Source organism: Arachis hypogaea, chromosome 3 (genome assembly GCF_003086295.3).
Source record: "Arachis hypogaea cultivar Tifrunner chromosome 3, arahy.Tifrunner.gnm2.J5K5, whole genome shotgun sequence".
Classification (NCBI taxonomy): Eukaryota; Viridiplantae; Streptophyta; class Magnoliopsida; order Fabales; family Fabaceae; genus Arachis; species Arachis hypogaea.
In genome coordinates this window covers 10,139,160-10,150,424 of record NC_092038.1, presented here as the reverse complement: position 1 = coordinate 10,150,424, position 11,265 = coordinate 10,139,160, and the positions used below count along the sequence as shown (strand labels likewise).

Here is an 11,265-nt window from a genome sequence, read left to right as displayed (position 1 = left end):
ATTATTCATTATCACTTTATTCAATTACATTAGATTTCACTCTATTCTATTTAGTTAGTTTAGATTTGAATAAGTAGTAAAAAAAATTCAATCATCAACAAAAACACATCAAATTCATTTTCAGATCTAAATGAACCTCAATTAAACTAAAAAATGAACGAAAATTACTTAAGGAATAAAAAATTTGGTCAATACTTATCAGCAACATCAAATGAACCTCAATTAGCACACAAATGAACCGAAATTAGTTCAAATTTGAACAAACAGTCAAAAAATTCAATCATTAACAAAAACACATCGAAATCATTTTTAGATCCAAATGAATTTCAATTAAACTAAGAAATGAACTGAAATTACTTAAGGAATAAAAAATTTGGTCAATACTTATCAGCAGCATCAAGTGAACCTTAATTAATACACAGATGAACCGAAACAAATTAAGAAATGAACAGAAATTATTTAATGATAGCATCAGAAAAAATCAGAACTAATAAAGATGTTTGCAAAATATTAATGTTATTGGTGATGACGATAACAAAAAAAAAGAAAAAGAAGAAAACACAATATTAGAGGAGGAGAAGAAGAAGAGGAGGAGAACGCACGTGCCGAATTTGGAAGAAGAAGAAAAAAGAGGAGGAGAACAAGAAGAAAAGAAAAAAAATTTGGGTACACGAATTTGAAAAAAAGATAAAAAAAGCACGTAATTTAAAAAGTTATTATAACAACTTGATTAAACTTTACTTCTTTGCGTAAGTCTCATTCTAATTTTTTTTATACGATAATGACTAACTGATAATAAAAAAATAATTCTAATAACTTACTAGCATCTCTCATAATTTTTAATATATTTGATAAAATATCTCATATATTAATTAAAAAAAAAAACTATATAAAGGACTCCCGCTAGTTATGGTTGTTATGCCAAACTAGCAGAAGCTCGCATTCAGTTATTCACACACTTGTGGACTCCGTTATTCTGCTACTCTCTCTCTCTCTCTCTACATGGACTCTCACTCTCCCTCCTCCGTTATCATTGTCGGTGCCGGCGTCTCTGGTGTGATTACCTCCACCGCCATTCCTCTTGACATATCCCACCAATCTTCAATTTCACTAATTTTTCTTGTTTGTTTATTTGTTTCTTCTGTTCCGGGATTAAGGTATTTCAGCCGCCAAGGTGCTAGCTGAGAACGGCATCCACGACCTCTTGATCCTCGAAGCTTCCGACCGAATCGGCGGCAGAATCCGGAAGGAAACCTTCGGTGGCGTCTCCGTCGAGCTCGGCGCCGGATGGATTGCCGGCGTCGGCGGTAAAGAGTCGAATCCTGTTTGGGAGCTTGCCGCCAAATCAGGCCTCCGAACCTTCTTCTCCGACTACAGCAATGCGCGATACAACATCTACGATCGCAGGTTCATATACTTAATTATTTATCATTTAATTATTTCTTATTTTGCGCCATTTATATCTATTGTGCGCCACTGTGCACTTTCACCGTCTCACGAGTTGCTCTGTTGTTCTTTAACTAACTGATTTACCTGTAACGAGTTGCAGTGGGAAGATATTTCCGAGTGGAATTGCTACCGACTCGTACCAAAAAGCCGTGGACTCGGCGATTCAGAACTTGAGGAACCAGGAAGCGGAAAGCGTTGGCGATCATAGCTCCACGTCCAAAGTTACGGAACCACCTTCGTAAGTGCAATTGCTCGTCGTTTTCACGTTGAAGCTTGGGTGAACAGTTAATTTGTTCTGAAATTAGGATTGTAATAATTAACGTCAAGCATTTAATTATTTCCATTTGATATAATTTAATCTTGAGATTATTCTTTTTCTTTTTTTTTTTTCGGTTTTTGGTTCGTTTTAGGACGCCAATTGAGCTGGCCATTGATTTCATCCTCCATGATTTTGAAATGGCAGGTTCGGTTAACATTTACAGATTCCATGCCACTTTCGACATTTGAAAATTTTAACTGTTATTTGAAGCAAGAATAAAGATAATTATTGGCCAATAATTTTATCTTCTTGTAATAAACTAATAACATGTTGTTTCTTGCTAAATAAGCAACGGGTTTTAAATTTATTTGCCTGTTTGAGGAAGTAAGAATAACTACTGATAAAGGTGAATATTTTGAGTGCAGAGGTGGAACCAATATCTACCTTCACAGAATTTGGGGAGAGGGAATATTTGGTGGCGGATGCAAGAGGGTATGAATATTTGCTATACAAAATGGCAGAAGAGTTCCTCCATACATCAGAGGGTAGAATTTTGGACAATCGTCTCAAACTCAACCAGGTTGCTCTATCTCTAATAATGAGCTCATGAACTGTACTCTCGTTCTCAGTTATTCACGGAATCCACCTTTAGAATGAACCCAATCGATCGGGAAAAATGGTCATATATACTCCTAATTAATTAAAGCATAATACGTGTTTTACAAACATTCGTAATCATTTATTTATTCTTAATTCTTTATAATATCTTTTTAATAAATATCTTTTTAATATTATAAAATTAAAAATAAAAAATAAAAAATACAAATTCTTATAAAACACTAATTAAGTGCGCTATGCAATAATCTCTCCCCCTATTACTGGAGTACTCATGGTACAATTATTTGTGTCAGAATATTCATTCTGCAAATAGTCCTATGCATGCCATAACAGGAGAAGCTGAAAATCGTTATTTGTTTGCATGGATCGGACTACTTTCAAGTTCATCTTTTTATAATCATTTCACTGTATATTTTTATGAATCTTATATCATTCAATATATATATATATATATATATATATATATATATATATATATATATATATATATATTATTAAATTGATCACATAAAATTACCTAAAAAGTAAAGCTTTTATTGCATATAATCCTAATTTGAATCATTGATATAATATATCCAACGATCTTTATTTACCTCTCTCCTCACTTAATACTAACCTCCAATTTCTATCTTTGAGAGCGTTTAGCATCTCATAAATAATAGGTCCCAAAGTCCAATTGTGTGTATATAATATTATGTCATCTCAATTAATATCGTGGGCACTGGACTTCATTTTTGTCTATGTCCCAACTTGCATGAGAAACCACAACAAAACGTTTTTCATCAAAGATAAGAAACTAATGGATCAGCTCAGGAAACATGCATTACCTAAGTTTGATTTTTGGCTGTATTTGACTTTTGATTTTGGACTTTTGGGGACTTCGTTTTTTCTTTCAAGTGGCATTTTGGACGGTAATAATGCTTCATGACGTCTTTGCGTGGATATTGTGCAGGTCGTCAGGGGAATACAGCAATCGAGAAGTGGGGTTAGAGTGGTGACAGAGGATGGTCGCTTTTACGAAGCTAATTACGTAGTTCTTTCCGTTAGCATCGGCGTTCTGCAAAGCGACTTCATTTCCTTCAATCCACCCTTGCCCGTATGTCTCGTCTTACCATATTAGACAAGCATTTCTCTTTTTATTGCATGATCGCGTTGACGTGAACTCATGTTATGTGAACATCTCACTTGAATTTAATAGTAATAAATTGGCTTCGTCTTTATTAATATGACAATGTATAATTTAATGTTTGTATCAATTTTTTGTACCAATAATTATATCAAAATTAATTCAAATATTTTAGTTAGATCTAACAGTTTAAAGCTCTTCATTAACCAACTCATGTGATTCCTTTGATCACTCTCCTGTGTGTGTTGATAATATCAAGAAATTTATTTTGTATACTCAACTAATTCTAAACACCACCACTCATTTTTTATCAGTATTTTTTATGCTATGGCAATATAAGTTAATATTTAGTGCTTTCAGTTTTGTAAAACAATATGTATGTCTATGTCCATAACAAATGATAAAAAAATTGACAGAGATGGAAATCGGAAGCCATCACGAAATGTGAAGTTATGGTTTACACAAAAATCTTTCTGCAATTTCCATATAAGTTCTGGCCAGGTTGTCCCGAAAAGGAATTTTTCATCTATGCACACGATCGGAGAGGCTACTACACATTTTGGCAGGTTCGTTTGAAATGTTTCTCAATTCTTTTTGTCTATTTTGCTTCTCACCCGGTAACCATCTTCTGCTATTCAGTTGGTCGAACAAGGAAACTTTGAAGTTTAAACGCTTGTAATTTATATTTTAACAACTCCTTGTTATATGTAACGGTATATAGCTAGGTTAATTATTAGTTGGTTAGTTATAGACTACTTTAGTTGACAAGGCTAATTCACATTATATAGGGTCCTCACTACCTTTGAAATCAAAGTTTCTGCAGAAAATCATGTCACTCCTTTATCAAGAGACGTAATCCATGTCAATAGTTCGTTCTAAATTTGGAGTGGTTTAACTACTGAGCTTCATAGAGTTTATTTGCAGATTATCTTTTTGAACAATCTTCTGATTTGCCGCTTTATGACCAGCACATGGAGAGCGCATACCCTGGTTCCAATATCTTGGTTGTGACACTGACAAATGGGGAATCTAAACGTGTGGAAGCTCAACCTGATACAGACACTTTGAGAGAAGCTATGGTGGTACTGAGGGATATGTTTGGGCCAGACATACCTGATGCCATAGATATACTTGTTCCACGCTGGTGGAATAACAGGTTCCAACGTGGAAGCTATAGTAACTATCCTATTATCTCTGATCCCCAAGTTTTCTACGATATCAAGGTTTGCTTACTGCGTTAAATACGCTTCATCATATATATTGCAATTCTGACTATTCCCGAGTTCTGATTGCATTCTGTTATCAATTTCTATCGAAAATATACCTGAGTTTCCCATTGTGTTTATTTGCCTTGTATGGGTGTGCTCCAGGCCCCAGTAGGCCGCATTTTCTTTACTGGAGAGCATACGAGTGAAAGATTTAATGGCTACGTACATGGTGCATACCTCGCAGGTAAGACTCCCAAACTTTACTTTGATATTCATGAAAATGTAATTGATAATTGCAATAGCAATAACAATTACAGTTGTGGATGTCAATTGCTTAACAGGTATTGACACCAGCAGAGCGGTATTAGAAGAAATGAGAAAGGAGAAGGAAACAGAAGATGGGAGCCAAACTCAATTACAAGAGCCATTGCTAGCACTAACAGAGTCATTAACAATGTCACAATCAGACACGGTCTCAAATCTCCACAAATGCGACATTCCAACACAGTTATATCTCGGTGGCAAACGTGGGATCACAGAAGCCATATTATGACTAGATGAACCTGCAGAGAAACCCCATGTAGATGATGGAAGAAGCATGGCTAACCAGAATCACGACTTGGTGGTTGTTGGTCCAAGGACAGTTCAATCCCTTGGTGCCATTGGTAGGGCTGATCAACGAATTCAGAATAGTATGCACAAACAAACATCCCATTTCTTCGGCCATGGCACAAATGTATCCACCACCTAAACGCAATTGGTTCTGGCAACAGTAATAATAGCATCAAAATACAGGGAGTCATGGCTAACTGCACAGTGCACAAGACATCGCAGAATCTACTCCTCCATGCTAGTACTCGTAATTTGACCACCAAAGTTGTGAATCCATTCTACTAATCTCAAAGTCGTAATTTAGGCATACTTCAGTAGGTGTGTGATGCTCCAAAAAGTAAAAGTTCGTCCCCAAAGTAAAACAAAAACTAATTTTGCAATTACAAGTTCTCAAAACGGTAATATCATCAATTTGTCATAGTTCTAGACAAAAGAATGACTTACTTCCATAGCAGATAGCTATGCTATGTTGAACGAAATTACCAGCTGTGTATAGTAAGAAATTCCCAAACCTTATTAGGAGATATTTGCATTCTTCAATGATTGGCATGCCACTGAACCTGCAGATGTATGCATGATATCCACCCCCAGCATTGCAACACAAGAATCATCTGTCTTTAGATGAGGCTGCACTGTTTCCCATATCTTCTTCTTTTGAATCTGCAGGTTCACACAAGATAGAACAATAATAACTAGTGACATAACTAATCAATCGCTCCTTCTCTACAATTCATCTATATATGAAATATGTGAGAAAAACTATATCTGCTTGAGTTATTGGTGTTCTTCCTAAAGCTCAGTCTGTATTTCCTTGGACATCAGATTCATTGTTTTGAAACATTTTCACAGTGAACTTCCTATACAATATATGTAAGGGTATAACCATAAGTCAGAGGTTTTATTTATATAAACACATATTATCCAAATTCTATAACTTCAGTGGTCAGCTAGTTAATCATACTAATTAAGCAAGTAAGATATATTGCCTGATTGGGAGTGCCAGCAGCAGGTTGATTATCCTTTTCATCCTCTGATCCGAACCATATTCTTTCACCAAGGATTGCATCCTCCGGAGGGAACAGAAGTTCAACATTCTCATGCTTTGCATCAGAAGCAGCCATGAGCATTCCACAAGACTTGACACCACGCATATTCCTTGGTTTCAGATTTGAAAGAACAATAACCTTTTTGCCCTGCATAGGCACCATCCCATTTGTTAATTTGTATAGCAAAAACACAAATGGGACACCGAAGTCACTAATTCCCTATTTCCAATCTATTTCTGCAATATTGCCGCAAAGAAGTCAACTAACTTGACCAGTCAAAAAACCGTAATCCCTCATCACATATTGCACAACATAAAATATATATGTGCAGAACTAACAATCAGAATTATGTACACTATCAACTAAATCCTCTTTGATATAATATATAAAAAAAGCACCTGAAGTTGTTCAAGAGGGACATAGTTGACAAGACCACTACATATGATTCTGGGTTCAGGCTCACCAATATCAACCTCTTCCACATAAAGAGAATCAGCTTCTTCATGCTTCCACGCTTTCACAATTTGACCAACCCTTATATCAAGTAACCCCGCCGCATCTTTAGCACTATTATTATCGTTCTTCTCAGTGCCTTCACCATTACCATCATTGGATGCCGTTGTGGGTTCCGCCACTGTTTCAGAAGAAGAAGAAGAAGAAAGTGTGCAAAATGAAGGGAACCCAGATGGGGTTCTGCTCCATCTTCTTGTTACTGATGATGATGAAGAAATGGAGAAAAGAGGGAACTGGTTGCGACGGAAGCGCGTGGCGCTGGAAATGAGGGAGCGGTGAGTTGAAGATGTAGCTGAGAAGAAGGAGGAGAGTGATGAGAGCAGAACAGCTCCACCACCACTCTTTAGCGCATTCGCCATTTTTTGCTGTCGCTCATTTTCTGTTATTGTTCTCAAGATAAATTACTATCCTTTTGTGGTCAATCTTAAAATTTAAAATTCTTTTGGATCAGTTTGAAAATTTTATAAATTTAGGGGCTAAAATGAATATCCCGCAAATTGTATGGGCATTGAATGAAATTATACCTACTTCAGTTTAACTATTTAAAAAGTATCAGAAAAAAGTCATGTTAAAAATGATAGAAAACTTAAAAAATTACAATTATTCTTTTGAAAAGAGATAAGTTGTCATGACATCATATGATCATATCAATTCATTGTTAATAATTAATACTATTAGCACTATTTATATTTGTAAACTAAATATCTAACTTGATACATCCAAACAAATGAGTTGACAATCCAACCCATAAATAAATATGATTAGCTGTGAATAAAATAAGGTTGGAAAGCGAAACTAATCCTACACTATTTTATTTACTGTCACCCCTACTAATAATAAAGAGATTTAGGTGTTTAAAAGTCTAAATTACAATTGTCATTTTACCTTTTAAAAAAGATAAATCTGCTATTATCTTTTGGAAAAAAAATTTATTAGTTCCTTTCTAGTTTCTAATCCATGATTACTTCGATTATAAGTTACAACTTAACACCATTGTTTTACTCGATTTCGTCATCTTTTTCTCAATCAATTTTCACTTTTCCTATCAACGACCTAGTTACATACTTATTTGATTATTTCATTGTTTATTGATATCTTTCAAGCAATAAAGTTCGTGCTATTATAATAGGATAAATTGTCAAATTTATTTTTGAAAGATCACTCGTCTTTTAAATTAGTCTCAAAAAATTTTTTTAATTAAATTCGTTTTTCAAAAATTTTAAATTAATCTTATTAATCCTTCTGTTATTTTTTTTATTGACGGTGCCAAAATTTGTTAATGTGACACATTAAGTGATATTACAACACACACATAAGAGTCTTAATTGACTATTAACATAAAAAATTTAATTTATCATATTAACTGTCAATTAAGACTATAACGTATCACATCAATAAATTTTGACGCCATCAGTAATAGAAGTGACCGAAAGACTAAAATTATTAAAGAATCTTTTTAAAGATTAATTTGGAGAATGAATAATATTTTAAAAAATAATTTGTCCATTTACTCTATTATAATAGGGATGTGTAAGTGTAAGTGCATCAGCATCATCAACAACAATCCTGAAGTTTTTGTGAGAGCTCGAATAGTAAAATGAACTCCATTTTTGCCATCAAGCCATGCACTTCGTTTCTTCCTTCCAAAACCTCTGTGATTTCGCAAACATATTTTAAGAGAGGGAGCACAGATCCTATATTCCTATCATTAAAAAATCTCCTTGATTGGAGGCCATTGTATAACATCGTACAGAAAGAAGGTACAAAACAAAGCCACAAACATAAATAGAAGAATACATGTATATAAGATGGAATCAGAGTAAATAATTGAAATTTGAATTACACATGAAACCAAAGATGTAATATCTTTGATAATGATTCTTACTTTAATTTGGCTCTTAGAAATAAGAGACTAAATTGGAAAAAAGAATTTGTGTATTATTGAGTGTATTCAAGTTGTCTATTCAACTTGTCTGGAATGATACAATATCAAAGAGTATTTATAGGTACTAAGAGAATCGTAATAATAAGAACATAATCTCCTATAATAAATATTCAGATGTACTAAATAATACTAATTGATCCTAATTATATTCTAACATCCCCCTCAAACTCAAGTCACTTGAGTTTGAAACTTATTTAAAACAACGAAATAAAGAGAAAAAAAACGGCATAAATTGATAAAACGGGTGCAGACGGAACTGCCTGAAAGAAGCGCAAACGGAACTGCCTCTAGTCTGAAGGAAGCGCAGACGGAACTGCCGCTAGTTTGAAGGAAGCGCGGATAGAACTGCCGCTTGTCTGAAGAAAGCGCAGATGGAACTGCCGCTATCTGAGGAAAACGTAGACGGAACAGCCAGAAAGAAACGCAAACGGAACTGCCACAAGAAAACACAGACGAAACTGCCACGAGAGAAGGCAGACGGAACTGCCACGAGAAAACGCTGACGGGACTGCCACGAGAGAACGCAGAGGGAACTGCCACGAGAGAACGCAGAGGGAACTGCCACGAGAGAATGCAGACGGAACTGCCACGAGAGAAGGCAAACGGAACTGCCACAAGAAAACGCAGATGGAACTGCCACGAGAGAATGCAGACGGAACTGCCACGAGAGAAGGCAGACGGAACTCTCGAAAGAGAGCAAAAACTATATGATTTCTTCATGAGAATAGGCAGCGGATGACAATTGTGTTTGATCATACAACTCGAAAAAAACACAAGACAAAAAAAATAGGCTAGTCGGTGAGGTGAAAAAGTATCAAATGAGTGACAAAAGAAAAAGAAGAATGGCATAGAAAAAATACAAAAGGCACGGTGATTTCACTGCACGGGAAACAACCTATCCTCTTCAAGGAGGATACTAAACTGGAAAAAAGAATTTGTGTATTATTGAGTGTATTCAAGTTGTCTGAAATGATACAATATGAAAGGGTATTTATAGGTACTAAGAGAATCGAAATAATAAGGACGAAATCCCTATAATAAATATTCAGATGTACTAAATAATACTAATTGATACTAATTGATCCTAATTATATTCTAACATTGGCCATGCCCGTGATTAACTCAGTTTTCAGTGTCCTCAGACCTCAGGCTTCATAACTTATAAACAACTTGATCCATGATAGTGAAATAAACAACCCCCCATGAATTCTTGGCTGCAAAGATGATACAAGGAATCAAAATTCCTGCTGCAAAACAAGTAAAACCATCCATCAATCATTTGCATTCTCATAACCATGATTAGGAAAGGTTCTATAGATTCGGATAGAGATAGTGTAGAGAAGCAGTAGTATGACTAATGAGAATAACAAGAATAGAAGTAATGTGAGAAATCACTGACGAGGGAGTATCAATGTAATAGTCCTAACACAGTGAAGGAGTATATCGAGAGGCTAATTCTCACTCCTGTAACTAACTCCCTAAATTCACAGAGGTTATCTTATTCCTCTTCTTCTATATGGATACTTAAAAGGAGTAATTTCTCTAAACTTGTTGTCCTTAAGGTTAAAAGAGGAAAAGGCCAGCTTCAACTTCTCCGCCAACTCCCAAGTGCTTTCAAAATCTGCTAGGTTCTACCATTTCACTAGAACTTCAAGTTCTCCCATCTTGTTGATGGCGAAACTTGCAAGAGTGGCTTGCTGTAGATGCAGGGGATTTGGGCTAGGCTTACTAATCTCAGGAGAGGAAATAGCGTTGTTAGGCCTGCCGCAAGGCCCACCGAGACCGCATTTCTCCTTCAAGTTGATTATGTGAGAGAGACATATTATGATCAATACATGAATGCATATCAACATTCCAGAGTTGGAATCCAATTAGAACTGACTGCTTATGTAGGTTTGAAAAATGAGCTTCAGTGACCATGCCTGTCAACTCATTGTAAGAAACATCTAAATGTGTCAAGGAGGTTAGATTTTGCAATGACTCCGCCCTTTAAGCATATTATGACCAAGGTTGAGTTCAACAACATTTTCTAGTTGTTATCTCTCATGTCAAACAGTTGCTGGCTACATCAAGATATTCAGATTGATTGTTTCAACAATGTCAACTTGCAGAGTTCACCAATGGAACTAGGAATATCACCCTCAATAGAATTTTTAGACAAGTCAAGTTTCCAATAGAAGATGGAAGCCTCCCATATAATGCATTAGCTGCTAAATCAAACACTTGAATCTTTATCCATCTTCTTGCAAAGAAGTCAAAGCAGCTTGCTGTCAAATAATTACCATTTAAAAGACAATAAATTTGGGAACTGTCCAAAATCAAGTGGTATTCTTCCATGCAAGGCATTAAATCTCCTATCAATATGTTGTAGGCTGGCTATATTAACAAGCCAATCAGGTATTCTTAACAAGTTGTTAGAGCTAAGGTCTCTGACAGCAAGTGAAGTAAAGTTGATAGAAGGAACAGATGGAATAGGACCAAACATCTTA

The 11,265-nt window shown here is 35.3% G+C and overlaps 2 protein-coding genes across 3 annotated transcripts; one reads left to right on the top strand and one right to left on the bottom strand.

Annotated features, from left to right (window-relative positions):
• The first annotated feature begins 908 nt into the window (after positions 1-908).
• LOC112789417 (polyamine oxidase 1) lies at positions 909-5,676 on the top strand. Its single transcript, XM_025831295.3, has 10 exons — positions 909-1,054; positions 1,158-1,407; positions 1,550-1,687; positions 1,860-1,912; positions 2,134-2,288; positions 3,279-3,422; positions 3,869-4,018; positions 4,421-4,675; positions 4,823-4,904; positions 5,002-5,676. Exons 1-10 carry the CDS (start codon positions 1,003-1,005, stop codon positions 5,211-5,213), a joined length of 1,491 nt encoding a protein of 496 aa, XP_025687080.1. The 5' UTR covers positions 909-1,002; the 3' UTR covers positions 5,214-5,676.
• On the bottom strand, positions 5,049-7,441 carry LOC112789418 (uncharacterized). Of its 2 annotated transcripts, XM_025831297.3 has the most exons (4): positions 6,717-7,231; positions 6,259-6,465; positions 5,785-5,932; positions 5,049-5,423 (listed from the first exon to the last, which is right to left on the bottom strand). In XM_025831297.3, the coding sequence occupies exons 1-3, from the start codon at positions 7,188-7,190 to the stop codon at positions 5,789-5,791; spliced, it is 825 nt and encodes a 274-aa protein (XP_025687082.1). In that variant the 5' UTR covers positions 7,191-7,231; the 3' UTR covers positions 5,049-5,423; positions 5,785-5,788. The 2 variants fall into 2 exon arrangements, with proteins under 2 accessions (XP_025687082.1, XP_025687081.1); XM_025831296.3 differs by having other exon boundaries at positions 5,049-5,932; positions 6,717-7,441.
• Positions 7,442-11,265: the final 3,824 nt, after the last annotated feature.

Coding starts and splice junctions, on each gene's coding strand:
- LOC112789417 (XM_025831295.3), top strand. CDS start 1,003: ATGGACTCTCACTCTCCCTCCTCCGTTATCATTGTCGGTGCCGGCGTC. Junction 1,055..1,157: donor TGTCGGTGCCGGCGTCTCTG/GTGTGATTACCT, acceptor TCCGGGATTAAG/GTATTTCAGCCGCCAAGGTG. Junction 2,289..3,278: donor ATCGTCTCAAACTCAACCAG/GTTGCTCTATCT, acceptor GATATTGTGCAG/GTCGTCAGGGGAATACAGCA.
- LOC112789418 (XM_025831296.3), bottom strand. CDS start 7,190: ATGGCGAATGCGCTAAAGAGTGGTGGTGGAGCTGTTCTGCTCTCATCA. Junction 6,466..6,716: donor TCCCTCTTGAACAACTTCAG/GTGCTTTTTTTA, acceptor GTGCCTATGCAG/GGCAAAAAGGTTATTGTTCT. Junction 5,933..6,258: donor CTGCTGGCACTCCCAATCAG/GCAATATATCTT, acceptor GTGAACCTGCAG/ATTCAAAAGAAGAAGATATG.